At 38.8% G+C, this 20,381-nt stretch overlaps 1 protein-coding gene across 1 annotated transcript; it reads left to right on the top strand.

The window, feature by feature from the left end:
* Positions 1-113: 113 nt before the first annotated feature.
* CHP1 (calcineurin like EF-hand protein 1) lies at positions 114-19,951 on the top strand. The gene is made up of 7 exons (XM_027887681.1): positions 114-340; positions 6,250-6,322; positions 13,398-13,478; positions 14,666-14,793; positions 15,650-15,711; positions 16,650-16,772; positions 18,048-19,951. Exons 1-7 carry the CDS (start codon positions 274-276, stop codon positions 18,099-18,101), a joined length of 588 nt encoding a protein of 195 aa, XP_027743482.1. The 5' UTR covers positions 114-273; the 3' UTR covers positions 18,102-19,951.
* Positions 19,952-20,381: the final 430 nt, after the last annotated feature.

Genomic DNA, 20,381 nt, shown 5'->3' on the forward strand with positions numbered 1-20,381 from the left:
CGAGCGGGCACTGAGGGCGGTCGGAGGCGGAACGAGGCGGCCGGGCCGGGCGGAGGCGGCGGGCGGGGCGGTGACAGCGGGCGGTGCCAGGGGGCGGTGCCAGCGGGCGGTGACAGCGGGCGGTGACGGGCGGAGCGCGCTCGCCTTCCGCCTCAGAGCAGCGGGGCGGCCGCGGTCGGGCCTGTGCCGGGGGCGGCTGTGGCTCCGCCGACGCTGCTGTTCGGCTGCGTAACTCCCTCCTTCCCTTCCCTCCCCTGCGGGCCCAGCGGCGCGATGGGTTCCCGGGCGTCCACACTGCTGCGGGACGAGGAGATCGAGGAGATCAAGAAGGAGACGGGCTGTGAGTGCGGGGCTGTGAGCGCGGCGGGGCGGGGCGGGGCAGGCAGTGCCGCGGGGGTCGGCGCCCGGAGCGGGGCCGCTCGCAGGGCCTCGGGCCGGGGGGCCCTGCCCGTCGCGGGTCGCGCCGTCCCTGGGCCGGGACCCCGCCGCCCCCAGCTGCCGGGGCCGGACATGTCTGGCAGGCCTGCCTGGGAAGACGCCGCTCGGCTCGCTCCCCGCTGCCGGTAGCTGGCAGGAGTAGCGAGATCCCAGCGGGATGGAAGGGAAGCAGTGCTTTTGGTATCCGCAGTATTGCATTTGGGCAGAGATAATTCGTTGGGTTTTGAAGAGTCGTCTGTCTCAATGTTTGGTACTGGAGTTCCTCTCCAATAGCTGTTTTTAGCCCGAAAAAGCTCTCATTGTATAGTAAATGTTTTTCCCAAGTGTTATTTGTTTCATAGGCTAGTGCTGAAGTTATCTTAAGGTTATTCAGAATAATGAATGCTGAGTGGTATTTAAACAGGATGGTAATGTAACTTGTGAGAGATAGGTGTGGTTAACTAAAAAAAGTGAAAATCCTTGTACTTGCCAGCAACTGGAAGAGCATTATTCAAGCTGGTCTATAGTATTTAGCCTTTACCTTATAGTGTTTATTTGATCGAGTTGTTCTTTGTAAGCATAAAATACCTTAGAAAAGATGAAACTCTGTTGTTGTTCAGTTGCCTGATAGAATGAAAACTTGAGAATTCTGTAAAATCCTGAATGATAGGAAATGGAGAGTGCCTTCCTAACTAGTTGGAGAGGGGAGGTCATAACATCGTAGGTATTGCTTTGCTGTTTGCTCCCCCAGGAACCGTTTCAGGTAAACATGGTCTTCCCAGATGACATTTTTCTTCTGCGTATGCTTGCTGATCTGTTCTAGCTACTTGAAAATGCTTTCCTCAGTTTTCTTTTCAGTATAGATGGTATCATATATTCTTCTTAGGTGTTAGTTTTTTTGTGTCAGGAAAATGAATGACTACAGAAAAGGAGTGGAAGAAAACTGAGAGCACTGGCACTAGTGTAGTGGAAGGCTGAATGAGTTAACATAATTTCCATGATCCTTTTTCCATCTGTCAAAGGAACCTTCTACAGGAAGGCTGTGATAAACAAGTAGGAATATCAAAGTCTACTTATCCAGCAATAACTTACTGTGTTTATTTTTAAGCACAAACAGTATAAAGATAGCCTCCTCATAAAGATGCTTCAAAAACCAAATCCCAAATCTGCAGTGTTTTTCCAAAAGGTTTTACATTTTTCCTCATGCAGCTATTTGATTTATTGTCTGTAGTATTTTATTCCTAAAATTTTACTTACATGATATTTAAATAAATACCATTAAGATGGCTATATAGGTATTCTAAACAATAAAATCACTTGACTCTAGTCAGCCTCTAAATGGTTTTCTTGTCTCATCAAAGTGGGGAGCTCAAAGTACGATCAGGAGTTCAGCTTTGTGGTGTGAGTTTGGTTCATTTCCCTGTATTTTTATCCATTCAATTTTATAAGTAATACCACTTTGGTAATCAATGATTGCTAATCTCTGAGTCATGCTTGCTTGCAAGTCATCACAGCATGTCTTGTTGACTTATCTTTTTTTTTTTTTCTTTCTCTAGCCTGTAAGTACAGTCTAGGAACGTGATTTTTCTCTGCCTTTTATACTTCTCTAGGTAGATGGAAAATTCCAAGAAGCTTTTAGAACTGTTGCACACTTCATAGAGGTGAAAATAGTTATACAAGGTGGGAAAAATGACAGGCACTGATTATCTGGATCAGAGTTCACAGGGAGAATATTCAGTAACACTACCTTACCAGACTGTCCTGTGGTTTGTTAGAAACTTGATGCTGCTGGTGGTTTACCCACTAAGGAGCTTGAGAAAGGGACTTTTACTACTCGTCCATATTGAACTGATAGTCTGGTCAGTGCTCCTAAGGATTCTTTTTTTGGCCTCCTTGTGGTGAAATGTGTCTTCTTCAGTTCATCTGGGATAGGGATGAGGCACTGAATAGAATACTTAAACAATTCAATTGAGTTCAACTATGGAATTATACAACTGTTCTCTTGTTAAATTTTATGTAGCACAAAACTATGATGGCTATGATAGTAACATGTGTGAGAAACTGTATGGTAGAGTTCTTTAGCAGAATGGATTGAAAAGATGTCTTTTAGGGGATTTGAAGCAAAGTCTTTCAAAAGCCATACAATGACACTTAATCTGTTGAATGAAATTAATTTGGATTAAAGTTCCATATTAATTTTTTTTATGCTGTGGTGAAAAAAAGAGTTGCTAAGCCTGAAGTTGACAGTCCTAAATGTTTTATGAAGTTGTATGGAAACCGTTTGCTTTGCATATAAACATTCTGAAATTGGAGTTTGAAAAAACCTTAAAATCATCCTAATTGCTTTTGTATTTCAGTAACAGCTATAAGAAACAGGTAAGACATCCAAGATGTTGCTTGTCTACATTCTGTTGAAAGTTTTTGGAAAGCCACTGGAATGTAACAGTATTCAAACTATTTTGTCCACACCCTTTGTTTCCATACTTTGAAACCTTCTACTTAAGTGTTAATAATAAACTAATGCTCATATCTGAGTTTAGGGGAAAAAATATTTGTGTGGTAATAGGTAATGGATTTTTCTGATGGATATTAATATATTTTCTAAGTATATAAATATATTTGAGTTTATGCTGCTGTTTTAGACAAGAGTTTCAGTGGCCAATTGCTAAAAACTTCACAATGATTTAACAGAATAGAGGGTACAGTTCCTAATTTAGAGGTCTTGACTTAAATTTTCAGAAGGACCTTGGTGGCTAGCAATATAGATAAAATGGTATTTCAGCTAGCTTTAAGAGGAAGAAATGTGAAAATCTTTATTTTTGCATGAGAATGTGCTGAAAAATGTTTAGTGATGCAGCTTTCATAAGGGGTGAGAGCCACAAGGAAATTAGGAAAGCATACGGTGGTAGACCTGAATCATTTTCCTTTCTTGTAGAGCTATGACGTGCTTTTTGTCTAGTATGACGTTAACAAAAATATCACTTCTCCTGTCAACAGCTATTACTATTTCTCACATAATAGCTGTTACAGAGGTGTTCCAAAAATGGAGTTGCTGACATTAGTTTGGAAATGGTAGCTGAGTGGAATTCTAATCACTTTCTTTGTGTACAGGTGTACAGATCTGACTCCAGCCTGTTCTTTTTTCATCATCAGATATTGTTTTTGCATATAAATCAGAAATAATTTTGAACTAAATCAGAGATGCAGAAGTTTGAAGTCTTTCTAATACTGGTACTTGTTTTCTGTGAGTGTGTTGCTTAACTTGAAATTGAGCAAGCTGCCCAGTTTGATGGTAGAGAGGTTGCTTAGGTGGAACTGAGCAAATTGACCAATCCTATGTGAAGAATGAAAGCTGAAGAAGGTGGAGGGTAAAAAAAACCTGAAAAACAAACCAGTTGCTGGCAAGTCTTCCTAAAGGAGGGAATGATTGAACCTAAACAAATAGCCTTGAGAAAGAACAAACCTGAGAATATAAATTTGCCTTGCTTGTCACAGGTCAAACAGCTACTGTGCAGCCTGTTCTCAAATAAGTTTTAGCAAGTAGCAAAAGCATTGTGCATGTGCTGATGAAGGCGTCTTAAACAAATAGATCTGAAAACGACATTAGGTTCTAGTTTAACATTGTAGAAAATCACGCCTTTACTGAGTAAACATTAACATTCAATTAAGTCTTATTTCATGTATTTATTAACTTGATCAGAAGAGACTGAAAAGCCGAGATCTCCTGCAGGGCCTTGTGGTTTAACCCCAGGTGACCATGAAGTATGACAGTTGCTTGCTCACTTCCCTGCCCTGAATGGGGAGGAGAATTGGGCTGGGGGGGAAGAGTTGCAAGAAGGTAAACCCCATAGGTTGAGATCAGAACAGTTTAATAATTGAAATAAAGATATAATAATAATAAAAATGTTAATAATAACAATAATAATACTAAATGTAATGAAAAAGGGAAAGATATAAATAAAACCCAAGAAATACAAGTGAAACACAATATGACTGCTCACCACTTGCTGACCAATGCCGAGCCAGTCCCTGAACAGCAGTCGGCCCCTCCTGGCCAACTCCCACAGTTTATACACTGAATATGACGTTCTATGGTATGGAATCTCCCTTTGGCCAGTTCGGATCAGCTGTTCTGGCTGTGCTCCCTCCTAGCTTTTTGTGCACCTCCTCACTGGCAAAACATGGGAAATGAAGAAGTCCTTGGCTTAGAGTAAGCACTACTCAGCAGTAACCAAAGCACTGGTGTGTTGTCAACATTATTCTCATATGAAATCCAAAAATCACGGCACTGTACCAACTACTAAGAAGAAAATGAACTCTGTCCCAGATGAAACCAGGACAGGCATTCTTTCAGTGTTAAAGGAATTGCTATTCTGTATAGGTTTATCCCACTCATGTGGACTATTCTAAAGATCTAGCTGTCTAATATCTTGGATTGTCTAATATCTTGGTAATGTTGGCATAATTATGCTGAACTTAATACTGGCTTTGTAATTTCTGTTTCAGATGCAGATTTAAAAAGGTTGCAATAACTTTCTGCTTGCTTTGTGTCCCAGCTCATTCTGAAATTTCTCTAGAAATAGGCTTTTTATTTTTTAATCCATTGTCTTAAAGCCTGAAAACTACTTCTGTGAGCAGCTGGCTCACAAAAGGTTGGGTGCAAAGGGTTATAGCAAATGGAGTTACATCAGGCTTGTGACTGGTCACTAGTGGGATTCTACAAGACTCTATTTTAGGGCCAGTTCTCATCAGCGTCATAAAACAACTTGTACTTAGGATTTGAAGGCATACTGAGAAGATTTGCTGATGACACTAAATTGGGAGGAGCTGTTCACTCCCTCAAAGGGAGAGATCTTGACATGTCAGAGTGCTGGGCACCAAACTATTGGTTTAATTTAGGATCTAAAAAACACTATTAGATTTAATAATAAATCTGTTGTTGGTTCTGAGTTCTGAAACAAAACCTTTTTGATTTCTTCTCTCTGGTGACCAATGATCTGACCTGAGGGAACAGTGTAAAAATGTGGCAGGGAAGGTTTAGGTGGATATTAGAAAAAGGTTCTTCACCCAGGGAATAGCTGGGCACTGGAACAGGCTCCCAGAGAAGCAGTCACAGCACCAAGCCTGACAGAGTTCAAGAACAATGCGTTAGGCACATGAAGTGATTCTTGGGGTGGTCCTATGCAGGGCTAGGAGTTGGACTTTGATGATCCTTGTGGGTTCCTTCCCACTCAGGATATTGTATTATTCTATAAACATCAAAATTACCAAACGTTAAATTCAGGCAGTTCTGTAAGGGAAGAAAAGTGAAGGCATAAAACCTCTCTGACCACTTTCCTGACACAGAGAAACTGAGTGTAAAAAAGACAACAGGAGTAGAGATAAGCAAAAGAGAAGGAAAGATACTATAGCAGAGATCTGCAGTGTCATGAATGATGTAGAGGCCATCATTGTAGGCTGTGTCCAGATTATTTCTAGCCATAAAGGAATTAAAGGAAATAAAGTGGAACTATGAATCAAATATTTTTCTTTTCAATTGGCATTTACTGAGTCAGATAACTGAAAAATGTTAAAGATCGAAAATAGAAGTAGAAGACAGTTAGACAGATTTTTGAAGAATGAGCTTATTTGTGGGTTCTTGAGTATTAAGCTGTGATTTATAGCTCAGGAAGTCCCTAAATGCTGATTGCCATGTGCTTCCAATGTAAGTTTTTCTGCGTGATTTCTTTTTTTGAACACAGCTTCTGCTGACAGAGTAGTTCAGTGTAATGAAATCTGCTCCTGAGGAACCACTGACATGCTAATTTGTCCGTCTTTCTTTTTTTTCTTCAGTCTCCCACAGTCAAATCACCCGCTTGTACAGTCGCTTCACTAGCCTGGACAAAGGAGAAAATGGCACTCTTAGGTAGGTATTGTCACTAATTCAGCTGTCCTTGGCATTGGCACATCTGTAGTGGTGACTTGCTATTGCAGGATGCCTGCATGTTTTCCTCATGTAGTAAATCCCTGAGGCTGTTATAACAGGTTCTTTTATACCTACTGTCTACATGGACATTGAAGTTTCTTTTCTTTTATGAAAGGTTTCATTGTTGAACTGAGGTGCTCTAAATATCAATTGTCTTTATGTAGTGTTGAAGGTTTGTAGCAGTTAATACAAGGAAGGTTAGATTTGATATTCAAAGTCTTGTAAAAATGTTCAGAATTGTTAAACAACATTTTTAGATTGTTATTTCTTACCTTTCTTTATATCTTGTTTTATAATAATTGTTACAAGAATGGTTCTGATGTGTGTTCTTTATCTTGGCTTTCATAACAAAAAGACATGTTCTTACTTGTTTCTGATATCCAGTGTCTTTTAACACTACTTGGATCTGCAATCCATTTACTATACTTAACTTTGCAGCTCTTGGTGAACACCCATATCTGTTAGTATGCTCAAAAATTATAAAAAAGAGCCAGAACCAAGTCACTGTGACTAAACAAACATTCTGTTCTTAGAAGTGGTAGTGCAGGATATTCTAAGGCCTTTAAAGTGTTTGTCTCCTGTCAACAATTTGAAAACTACAGAAGTGAACTGGTTTCCTGCAGCTTAATCAATTAAATAAAGATGAGTCTTTATCTGTGAAACATTTTCCATATTGATGGACCGAGTCTGCTGTAAAGAGTATTCTCAACAAAAAGGTAAACTCTAGTGAGATGATTGCCTGTTAAAATATATCTCTACCTGCTGCTGTTCTCTAGCCTTCCCCCACTCTTGTGGATTTTGTTTCCCATTCACCATATAACCACAGTGCACAGGAAAGCTGGAGATGGTTCAGGAGAGAATAGGAAGGGGAGAGAGTAGAAAGGGGAGAAGAACCTTGTTGTAGCATAGTATATGGATCTGGCTCTTATGAAGTTAATTTCTTTCATAGCAACTCTATCCCAGTCAAATCCGGTAAATATAGATTCGGGGATCACCTGAGGTTTTGTATGTGATCTTGTAAAATATGACTCTAGGATGCACTATAAACCCAGAAAAGCTCAACCTACCTATAAACCAACCTAAACTGTAATGCTAGAATTGCCTCTTAAAAGATGAAAGAGGCATGTTGTAAGACACGTGGCCTTTGGCAGTACTGTTGGCTTACTGCAGTTTCCTCTCCTGAAGGAAATGCGAAGTTCCTGCTGGTCCCACAAATTGCTGATTTCTCAGCATTTAAGTAATTGGATGTGGAGTTGTGCTGTAAACAGGACTACTGAGTGATTATTTTGGGTTAAAAACTCTCCCTTCCCTTTTGGAATGTATAGGTTTTGAAGATGATTGACTCCAGTGATTTGGACTGTGGCTGTACTGTAAATATCTGGATGTGTATAGCTGAAGGGTTGATAAAATGGTTTGTGTGTATGGAAAAAAATAGCTTGGGATGGGATATGCAGGAACTTCCTAAGCCCACTCTGACACTAAAGCCAAGGTATCACATACATTGTAGCATTGTCAATTCTGACATAGAGATCAGTTGATATTGTAGGTAAGGTTAATATTTCATAAGTCTTAAAATTGAATTATTAAACAAAAACCCTTTAACAGCCTTTTCAAATTTTACATGTGGGTTTAGTACTCACTTATGGATAAAGGTGATGGCTACCAGACTAGTCCAGCACAATTTGAACCTAGCACATGTTCCTCCTCAACTCTTCCCTCCAACACTGAATTCACTTACTGAATCCATAAAGTTTGTATAAAATATTGCAAGATACAAATAAAGATTTATATAAAGATTGTAATCAGCTTACATAAAAGGAGTAATTGATTAAATATGCTATGAGTGTCTGCTGCACAATGCTTAGTTTCACAGTATTATGCATCAGGAGGAGTTTGACTTCCATTGTTAATAATCATGTGCTACTTTGGAAAGGAAGGAAGATTGTTTGGAAAATCCCAGCAACTGTGCTAATTATGATCCCTTAACTTGCAGTCTTGACCCCTAAACATAGCCCACTCTGAAATATGTCTGACTTAAGATTGGCATTCAAATTTTTAAACTTGTTCTGGTACCCACAACATGTGGGAACTATTAAGTTTAGGTAATGGAAAACTACTTCCCATAAAAAAAGAAAGAATGAGAGGAAAGTAAGAACTACAGCTTGAAAGGTCATAGATGTTGGTTTCTTAAATACAGATCAAAGAGAACTTGCTGCTTTAAGACAAGTAGGACTAAGTTATCACTTGCTTATTACCACCCAACCATTCAGAAGGTATGTCTCCTGTTAGTTTCCTGTAAGCAAGAGTTACTGTTTCCCTCAGGATGACTTATGCCTTTGACTTACCAATCAAACATGACAAAATCACTCATGTGACTATGATTAGGAAAAGAAGTGTTAGGCAGTTCCTTATGGCATGAAATAAATCTTTAGATGTGTACCACCTTTCTGAAGCAGGGCAGGGTAAAGAGCACTTTATACGGAAGATCTGGTAGATGATGATTAATCCAGGTAGTTCTGGAACTATAATCAAAACCAGAAATCTTTCCTAATGAGATGTTTCTACCCAGTGTACATATGTGAGTTTCAAGGCACTTCAATTTTAAAGAGTTACATAATTGAAATATTAGACATGGTTATTGATGGAGACAAAACTTCATATGCCTTGTTTTTGCTTTCTTTTTTTCCTCTCTCATCCTTATTCTCTAAATAACTATGCTCCACTTTTACCTGTCAATTCTTTTTAAAGTGTAGAAAAATTGTATATTTTTCCTTAGCTTCATTTTTACTAAATAAAATGCGTAAGTTCCCTCAGACTCGCTAAGGGACTGAAAAAAAATCATGTAAAAGACAGGACAAAAGTGCTCTTTTGAGTATTCTTTTGTCACCTTTGATTTTAATATTGTGACATGCTGAATTGCCAAAACAAAAGGTGGGGTCCATATCCTTGGATGTCCATAGCTACATCTAAGTTGTGAAATCTGGAACATACTTGTTCTGTCTACATCCTAACTATAGCTCAGGTGGAAATCAGTGTGCCTGTTCTCGTATTTACAGGCTGATTTTCAGTATGAGGAAGTAGAAGTGTATGACCAGGATGTGTTTGCTTCAGTGAGTCTCCTTGTTGGGCTGGTCATGAAGTGTACACCACACAAGAATACATCTGTTCCAAAGTTTATCTAACTAATAAGTAGCTCTAGACAGACGTGTATAGAGCTCTAAAAAGGAGATACTTGTCTAAAATGCTATTTTTGCACATAACTTTTGCGGGGAACCTCCCACTTAACAGTAGTTTCTTGTGCACTGGGGAAATGACGGATTAAGCACTTCTGAAATATTTTTTACTGGACAGTAATCGGTGTAGCCTGTGGAAGAAGGAGGGAAGGGAAGTATTCTGAAAGCTGGTACCTACAGAGAATAGATACACTGAGCTGTTTGTGCATATCTCATGCTTATGAAAGCTGTTCACTAGACTGTGTTTCCTGGAGAACTTAAGAAGGCCTCTGGTCCTGCGAGAAGGGTAACATGAGCTACCCAGGCCATCTGTTACCCAGGCCATCTTTGTCAGTTAATTGAACCATCTCGGTCTGGAATGGTGGCAGGCTTGTTCATATTAGTTCAAACTGATATTGCAAGATTGCAAAGTAAACCGTAAGAGCTAGCTTTCTGAATGTGGAATTCTTTTGCTTAAGAAAATGCGAAGCATTTTTAGCTTTATCAAAAATAGACAAGGCAGGAAGGATATGGGTTTGGATTGGAAAAGATAGGGTACAAGAATAGTCTATACTTCCATCCTCAACCATGCTTTATGCACCCTGCCTTTTTTTTTTTCCTTCCCTATTGCTCATCTAATTATCACCTTTTCACATACTTCTGGGCCTAATGTTTATGAACCAATTACTGCTCTGATACTTAAGCAACTTTTAATATTTGCGTAGAGCATGGATAAGGATGAAGTTAAATGAGATGGCTGACACAATTGTGAAAGAGGTGGAAGCCCATATTCTTCCCCTGTAACTTCTCCAGGCTCCCAGCACCTCTTTGGCAGCTGTGGTGCTCTTAGATTTTTTTTTTTTTTAAGTTTTTTGAACTGCCTTAAGTTTTGAATTCAACAGAAAGATAATTGGGAGGATGGAGAGGAGGAAGGTAGGGAGATTCTTTAGAAGGGATGCATTAAACCACCAAAAGGTTAGCTGAATGAGAAGGCTGACGTTAACAAGGGAAGGGAGCAATGGAACCTCTTCAGTTTGACCAACTGTTTGACCAGCTTGCACAATACACCTTACTGCTTTTAATTATTTCCCTTCTTCAAGTAATTTCTTGTTACCTTTATCTTCTGGCCATCTTTCCTTTCATCTAGCACTTCTGATTTGCATATGTTTAGGGTTTTTTTTCCTCTCCATTATTTTTCTTTCCCTCAGCTCTAGAGAGCCCTACCCTCCTTATCCCTGGTGAGGTAACAGTGTTTTGCTACCATCTAGAAGTAGCAGAAGGATGAACAAAAATAAATGGAAGAAAAAAGAGGTCTGGTAGGTTTCTTGCAGTCTTTGGGGTAAGGATCCCTATGTACGGTAGGGATGTGCTTTGTGCCTTGGAGGGTATACTCATGCTTAAGAATACTTGTTGTGCTCAGAATCTACGAATTCTTTGCTGCAAAGTATGTCTAATTGTGGATACACTGGCGTATATATTAAGTCATTGGCCTGCATAGTGTTCACATGCAGTTAAAGGTGCTTTGCATGTTGCATTTAAGGAAGGATTTGGTCAGAGCCAGGTTCCTGGAAAGATACCTTAGAAGAGCCTTGTTGCCCATTAAGTAGAGGGCATTAAATTTCCTGTAAGCTCCGGCTTCAGCCGGGTGAAGCTGGTCCCTGATGACTGCAGTAAGCCTTAGTTTTATAAAGGGGAGAATAACTTCCCTCATGCATTCATTTGCTTTTATGGCTGTTACAGCTATTTCAGTTATAACACTCACTCAGTAATGTGCTCTTAATAAGCAGAAGTGGTCTACTGCAATTCTGATAATGACAGGACAAATAGATTTGAAACCTGGGGAGTTATTTGTGGTTAATTGTTAATCCCCGGTTAGAAAGCAGAATAACTAGAGACTGATATGCTCAGTGTGAACTGAGGCCAAACACTAAGAAGTAGTGATATGCAAGTAAAAAATTGTGAAGCATTAGGATATGCTTTAAATGGAAGAGAGGGCAGCTGCTACTTTTAGGTTATAAATGTTAGCATTGACACTGAAATTCTGTTGTTAAAATATTGTTACTAGGACATGGGTTTTCCACATGACTGCATCTCCTGCTTAAATCACTAATGCATACTTTGCCCTTCAGCTATAGCTCAAAATGCAGGAGACCTGAAGGGTCTGGTAACAAGTTGATCATGCTATATGGATGTTAACTTTGCCTGTTAAAAATAACTGGGACCTGGCCAGAGCAGAAGTTTACTGGAACTTCAAAATATGGTCAGATCACTCTATTTAGAAGGTCAAACAGTTTAACCAGGTTGTAACAGATATATTGTAACTGAGACTCTTAACAGCAGGGCTGTGGTGTGACCGGGTGCAAGGAGTGCTTTAGAATACATTTAAAACTAGATCGTCTTGCTTCTCTGCCTTTCCCAAGCTAGACTAATGATAAGGTCAGCCAATTCCTTTTTTCTCGTCTTTAATATCACTGCATTATAAAAGCCGGTATACTTAAATATACTCAAAATTTGTTTATGCCAACTTTTTGGTATAATAACAACATGACTCAAACCTTGTTACTAATTCATTTAGTGAGCATAGTTTTCAAAAGTAGCAAATATCCAGGAACCAAGTTTGAGACTTTGACCCAAACTTCAAAATCAGCAGGACTGCATTTGACTTGAAGGGAATCGCCAGTATTTCTGGAGATTGGGCAGGAAATATCAAGTTCTGCATTCAGACAGAATAGGGTGGGTTTTTTACAGCTTTATCCCCTTGCTGTTGGCAATTTAAAATCTAAATAATTATGGAGTACATCTTGTACTAACTGATAAGTTGCTGTGTTCTGTTGTAGTGAAAAAAACAACAAACCAAACCTGTTCACTGAGACACATTTGGTGCATCTGCCTTGGTCACGCCAAGATTATCCCACTTCCCTGTCACTGACAGTCTCTTAGGTTGAAAGAAAAGATGAATTATTACTGCAGTTCTAATAATAGAATGAACCATATGTTCATGTCATACTGATCTAAAATGTGTATACGGTACAACTCATGATGTCTTTCAGATCAGAGAAAGTTATAACAATGTGTTAATATTGTGCTGTGTATATATAATCATGATCAGAAAAGAATGGCTTGCAAGAGCAGTGAGTATTTGCATGTACTGCTGAAGTTATATCTGGTGTACAAGCACCTGTAAAAGTGTAAATTTACTACTTTAAAATTCACAGCTTGGTTGAAGCTGAAATAATCTGAATTTTGGGGCTTATGATAATGTATAAATTCGTTGCATAAACAAAAAAAAAAATCTATTGGAACCTGCAGATAACCTTTGCTATGGTTGGAGGAGTATGGTATTGTCCCAGAATCTGAAATGAGGCGGTCTGGAAAAGTCATGACAACTCAAAAGATTTAGTACCAAGATAATTATTAAAAAAACCCAATCATTATTTTCATTTTGAAACCATAATTTCCTTCAAAGCCTTTTCAGGAGCTTTCTTTTTCTTACATTGCAAATTAGTTGGCATCATTACAGTAAGGTTTCTAGCACAAACAATGTTAGTGTCTGAGAAGTGCTGTTAACGTGATAAATGAACACTGCTAGTTTGTAATGGAATACAGGCTTGGCATTGTCTTTTGCTTTGTTTTGTGCCATCAGTCATAGGGAAAACATAATTTAAAGAGTTACACTTTCAAAACCACCAAGTGTCTTGCTGCAGAAATAGAACTCCATGGATGTTTTACTGTGAATTCTTTTTAAGCAACTTCTTCTCTGACTTCAACTTTATGCAGACTTCTTGTGTTCTTGCTTCACTTAGCCGTGAAGACTTCCAGCGGATTCCAGAGCTTGCCATCAATCCGCTTGGAGACAGAATTATCAATGCCTTTTTTCCGGAAGGGTGAGTTCCAAACTGCATTTGTGAGCAGGAACAAAATTTATAGTTCATCAGAAGTTTTGATAGGAGCGAAATGCTGCTAATAAAAGCTCAGAATTTGAATTTACTAATAATTGAACACTTCAAACTTGTCATGCAGTGTGTGTGGGTACATGGTTTCCTCATCATATTTTCATTTTCTAATGAAAAATACTTCATGACATGCAAGACTTTTTCTGTGCTTTTTTTAATTGACAAACTCAGGCTTCTCTTAAAGCAAATTTATGTCAACACTATTTTATGGTTAGTAGCATTGCAGTTAACTAAGTAGGTCTTATTATATCTAAGTGTGCCGTTGTTATTAGATTGGCTTTTTTGGTTGATTGCTTTTAGATTTTCATTACATTTCAGACCTAGCTTATGACATTTTTAACACAAATCCAAAGAGATGATCAGATTTGCAGTCTCTCCTTCATTATACCTCTTGGGATTGTTTTATGGAATCTGCTTCTGTTCTTGAACACAATTGTCATTACTGATTGATGGAAATTGGATTGTCTAATCCAGTTATAATATATCAGCTAATACCAGGTAGGGTTTACTGAGTAGAAAGCAGGAGTCCTGGAAAGTACTTACATGGCCAGTTCCCACAGAAAGTAGAGAAGAGAATTCTTTGTCAGAGAGCAGTGAGCAACGGCAGCCCCACAGGCAGGAGCCAAGCGTGACAGCAAAGCTGGAAGGGGTCACGTAGTTGCTGTCAAAGGGCATGCACCTGAACAAGAATAGCAGGGCAGGTCCAGTGACTGTTGTCAGGTCAGCCAACAGACCAGTGTTTGACAGCAGTGAAACTAGTTTTAAGTCAATTCACGAAATCAGGGTCCAGATCAGCAAGATCCATTGCTACATTCAGGCATAGCTGCAGCATAGCTCAGGCAGGGGCTAAAGGTGAGGGCTTGAGCTTCAATAGAACCACAACAGCAGGCAAGGGGAGGGGACCCCTCAACAAGACTTCTCACAGTTGTTTTTTTTACACATCATACTCCAGAACAGCATGATCCCAGCTTGCAATAGCATAGGCAGCCAAACCCTGGGGGGGGTGGGAGTGGAAGAATTCATATGTCTTGATGTTTCGGACATTCATAGTCTTCTTTTCTGAAATGAAGAGCCTGTATAAGCTATGCTAAAACTGACCTCCTGAAATGCTTATGCAGAGAGGACCAGGTGAATTTCCGTGGATTCATGAGGACACTAGCCCACTTCCGACCCATAGAAGATAATGAAAAGAGCAAAGACCAGAATGGACCAGAACCACTCAACAGCCGAAGTAACAAGCTCCACTGTAAGAAACATGAATCTTTCTATAGAATCAATTCTTTTTTATTTTCTATTTTTCCTTAGGAAGAGAGGAAAGGGACTTGGGATCTTGCATATAGTTGTTTCCTGTGGAATGATATCCTCTGTGATTTTATTTTTTTTTATTAACTTGGAATCTTACCTGTTCAGAATGTCAACAACTGAGCCATCGCTGCACTGTAATTCAGTAGAGTTGTTTGAGTCTTGAAATATGTATAGTCTTTGCAAAATGTCTCATAACAGAAGTGTTTCAAAATGCTTTGCATTCAAAGTTATTTCAGATTTAGAAGCTACATCCCATACATGAATATGCTTTTCTGCTTCTTTTTCCAGTCTTCCATATAATACAGGGTTTTTTCCTCACCTTCAGCTGAGTACTTTCTTAAGTATTTGGATGTCTGCCTACAGTATATGATCAGAATGCTCTTTCTTGCTAATCAAATTTGGCAACAGTCCTCAGGGCACTTAAAATTTCTGTCATATCTCATCCAGAATAGTCAAAGAGAATAAATGGTAATGTAAAAGTGGTTCTTCTGAAATTAAAGGGTTGAATGTATTATAATGATAATTAAATTTCCATGACTCGGGGTTTTGAGGAAGTACCCTGGAAGCAGAGTGCTTCTGAAAGTAAAATTTTTCCATTATTGTCAGTAATGCTATTCATGTTTGTGGTAATCACAGTTTATGGAACTGAGATGAGTTTTATGCTGAATTAAAATTCTAAGCTAATTCTCTTAAAATATTTTACAAATAGTTTCGTTGTTTTTCTTTTAGATAAATCTTTTGTTATGAAGAAAAATAATGGCTCTCAAATTTAAATGCTCTTTCTTTCTTCCCTATAGTTGCTTTTCGATTATATGATCTAGATAAAGATGACAAGATTTCCAGGGATGAGCTTCTTCAGGTAAATAACACAGGGCTGCTTTGAATGACTCAGTCATGACCTCCTCTGTGACATCACACCCTCGAAGAAAGAAGAGGGGAGTTACACCAGTTTTCTCTAAAGAAAATCCTGGAGGAATTTGGTGGCTAGTTGCTTACCTCCTGGTTTAAAGCTTTAGTTATGGTAGGAGACTTTAATCTCATTTGGTAGGCTAGGCAGATCCTGTTGGAAGTGATACCTAAATATTAAACAGATATACTAAGCCGCTTAAGAATACCTTCAATAACTTTGAAAGGTGCTTCTAACAGTACTTCAAAGGAACAATCATTGAGATGGGTTAGGTTGTTTGCCTGATCCTCTGCACATCCTCTCAATAAAACTTCTTGAAACTGCAGCACCAGCAATCAAAGTTCAGCAGTGCTGCATATATATGAAACTGGGCTTGACCTAGGTGTAATTACATACTACTAATCCTGGGAAGTACACATGGCAATTTGTGGTTCCTGATGTAGGACAACGATTTGCTTTTGACTGGAACTGCCCTCTTCTATCTGCACAGAGAATGCTTTACTTATGGTGGAGAGTAATGGCAGTTACTGTTTTACTGTTTTTCAAGATTCTTGTAGGCAACTATCTCAAACAGCAGATATTCAATCAAATGATGGTATGTTTTGTGGGGAAAAAAATAGAAACATTGGACAGAATGACTCATTTCTTGTTCCTAAAGCTTTCGCTTACTTCTGCCTCTTCCTGCTGCCTACTGAAAAAGCAGGATTCTTTGTCAGTGGTGAATGTAAAAGGAAGTTGTCTTTCTTGAAAGCCTTAGTGTACAAAGGGCAATAGAAATCTGTCTAGAAATTACTTCCATGAAAATCTGGTATAGTGTTGACAGTACACACAAGGAAAAAAACACTAAGAATACTTCTGTTCCTATGTCAATAATTATTTCTGCATTACAGGTACTACGGATGATGGTTGGTGTAAATATTTCAGATGAGCAGCTGGGCAGCATTGCTGACAGGACAATCCAGGAAGCTGATCAAGATGGAGATAGTGCCATCTCCTTTGCAGAGTTTGTAAAGGTTCGTAAACAACATTTGTAATGACTAAATGAAACTGTTCAGTAACAAGCAAGTCATTCAGACTCAAATGCAAATAGAAACAGAGAATAGTTGTACCTGCATTTGGGCAAAGCTTTTTGCTATCTTTTCCTTCCCTTTATTAGTTGTGGGGTTTTGTTTTGTTTTTTTTTTAGTACTGTCGGGGTACTAATAATTAGCCCACATGTTTCTTCATACTCTTACATGAAGCTACAGCACTGAATATACTGAAGAATTTTTACTTTTTCTTTTGCAACTGCTTCTTTCTATACAAGTAGCCTGACTAGACCGTTACAACAGAGTAATTCTGCTGCTGTAATAATACTGATGAGTTTTCACTTGTAGATTTCATTTATTAGCAACACAACTAATACCAGTATTCAAGTTCCTAGCTCTAGTCCTTCTGATAGTCAGGAATACATAATAATTGGGAGCCATCAGATAGTCAGTGGAGAAAGTTGTCCTGTAGCAGAACAAGACTGTATCGACAAGAGGAACCAGACTTACCTTGGAGATGCACAAAAACCAACAGAAACAAGTTGCAACATGGGAAATTGTTGTTAGCTTTAAGGAAAATGTTTTACCAAGGGGATGATCATAGCTGCTGAAAATGTAGAAATTCCTTCCTTGGAGAAATTTGAAGCTTAACCAGACTAGACCCTAAGCAACCTGATTTACTTGGCACCGCTTTAAGTAGGAGGTTAGGGAGTTGGACTAAAAAACCTCCAGAGGTCTTTTCAAATGTAAATTACTCTAATCTTGGAATCACTGAAGTCTACTGCCTGAAATGTCCTGGAGCAGAGTACTGTCTTCATGCCTCAGTGTTCATGGTGATTTCGTGAATGAACTTGCCACCCCAGTTTTACAGAGACCTGCATCAGTGATGCTGTGGTCTTGATTCTTGCTCTTCAGTGGCTACTCATGCCCCTTCCTCTACTCCATTCTCCCTTGTGTTTCCTGGCTGGGCATTCCCACACAATCTAGTTTTGGAAATCTAGGCCTTTCTGTGCTGTTGGCTGACTGAAACTGTATTAGTTACATTTTGATTGATAGCCTTCTTTGCAGCTTTGATAGCTGAAGTTCCTTCCCTTGGGAGGACCTTAGTCCATAATGAAAAATAGCAGTCTCTAGGTGAAAGACTGGCATGCTAAATTGAAGACATCCCATGTTCCTGCCCATTTCCTCTATACTAGAGTAAGAAACCTTGTAGGAGAGATGTACAGTAACTTCAGTAGCTGTTTCTCAATTTTATTGCAGGTTTTGGAGAAGGTGGATGTAGAGCAGAAAATGAGCATTCGATTTCTTCACTGATGGATGGAGAACCTATTCCTTTCTACTCCGACTATGTAATGAATAGAACTTCATTTTATCCTTAGCACCATCCCCCAGAGCATTGCTACTGGTGCATATACAATACATCTCCAACCCCTCCCTGATTTGTTCTACCAATGTGAACATTCCCTGTGCATCAGGAACAAAGGGAAATGGCTGCTGTGCAACTTGGAAAAGGAGCTTTTTTTAATGTTTTCCTTCGTGGTTTTTTTACCCTTTCTCTTGTCTCTTTCTGCACTACTGTTTCAGTAAAAATGTCTCTCCTTTTGCACTGCTGTTTAATCTACAAACTGATTCTTCTGAGCTCTGAATCTGAAAACGGAAAAACGGGAACATGCCACAGAAGTGCCCTCTGAAACATTTCGGAGACAAGCATCTACTCAAATACTAGGTGCAGTAATGATCCACTTTTGCCATGTGACAGCTGCCTTTTTTTTTTTTTACCCTTTCCTGTTTGGCTCTTTACATACAGATTTGTTTCTTCACTGCTTCTAAATCTGCCTTTTACTTGAGGACTTCTCAATTTATATGGCTTCATTGTATAACTAGTACTGAATGCATGATGATAGGCTAGAGTACTTTAAGGTACTGTGAATAGACTTTATTGTTTGTGGAATTAATTCGTAGGGACAGTGGGAAAATCTGTGGTGGAGACAGGCTGTGGTGTTCCCAAAAGGAATAGGAATTCTGCACTAAGTCACTTAAACTGTTCCAGTAGCAGATGCAGAAACTTGTTTCTTTTTTTTGAGTAGCTTTCAGGCTTGACAGCCAGTGGCCCATGAAGTGTCCTCTACAGATTTCTTTCTTCTAGGATCCCTCCTTTCATAAGGGTGGTTTGGCTTCTGAAAGTGTAAAGTTGTTGACCAGTGTACATAATACAAGAAAACTAGACATGCCAAAATCTGGATTTGTAGTTCTGCCACTGCCCCCTGATAACAGTGTCATGAAACATGAAATCATGAAACTGATTTCATGGGTTTTTTTCCCAGTTAGAGTGGCATGGATAATCAGTATTTATGTTTTCCAGTATGAAAGTTCTAGTCTGTTAGATTTGTGTTGAGGATGGTAGATGTATTTAGGAAAAGTAGCATCAGAATACAATTTGGGGTAGTACATATTATCCCAAATATTTCAGAATGTATTTCTATGCAAATCTCTTTACAAGTGTAAGATGATTAATATAATTAATAGAATGCTGATAAATTCAAGAGATCTAAATTCTTGAAGGTTTAATACTAACAATTTTCTGTGGCTAGATTGACAAATGATCTCATGTAGTTTCATCTGGAACATTCCACAGTCTGGGAGGTCCTTCCAATAAAACCAAAAAAACCCTGGGAGCTTCTTTATTGAAGAATCTGTGTTATAACTGCTTCTCTGTTATGTGCTAACATTTCTATAAATACTTACCAGTCTCAAACTACTCTCAAATGTGCATTTCCTTTTTTCTCAGTTCCTTTAATCATTACTTTTGTTAAAGAATAACATGCAAGTCTCTGACAGATTTTTTGTTTGTTTTAAATTAAGGAATTCAAAAGTAAAATGTTGCACTTCATTCTTTTGCAGTGCAGCACAATTCCCAAAAGAAATGTAAATTAAAAACCTCTGCCTTGTATGCGAAAGAAACACTATAGTTTTATAACCATGTCATGTAAAATAGGAATGTAACAATGTTAATGGGTTGAAAAGTGCTTGTAGGCTTTGTGATTTGCTTAAATGTAGGTGTTGCTTTTTTCAGGCTCTATAGTGATAACCTACAGTTGTGCCTTATTGTCCTAGTGAGACTGGATATTGTATTTATCAGTCCATAATTAAACCTTCCACTGTATAAAAAAAACAAAAACAAAACAAAAACACACACTCAAAAAACCTGACCCCAACTATTCCTGTAACTGATTACCCTTTAATGACTAGAAAAATTAAATACCAGTAGAATGGTGCTAGCAGGCCTTACAGATCAGTTTCTTGTAACTGAGCTTGTTTTCAGAGTATTAATAGTTCTTTATTCTGCTGGCAAAGTGGAGGAAACCAGTGCAAAACATGAGCTCCAGAAGAGGACATGCACTTATAACCTGCACTATGGATCCTACAACAATATGAGCTTTACACCTCCCCGTGGTTCCAAATTAGACTTTTTGTTTGGGTTATTTTTTCCCTCCCCATAATTGTTGTAGTGTTGTTCTAATTAAAGGGTATATAATACCAATGCTTTTTCTGACATCTGTCTTTACAAGCCCCCACTTCAGATGTCAAGTATTT

Source organism: Empidonax traillii, unplaced genomic scaffold (genome assembly GCF_003031625.1).
Source record: "Empidonax traillii isolate 1590-97213 ecotype Southwest subspecies unplaced genomic scaffold, ASM303162v1 scaffold11:size2795301, whole genome shotgun sequence".
NCBI lineage: Eukaryota > Metazoa > Chordata > Aves > Passeriformes > Tyrannidae > Empidonax > Empidonax traillii.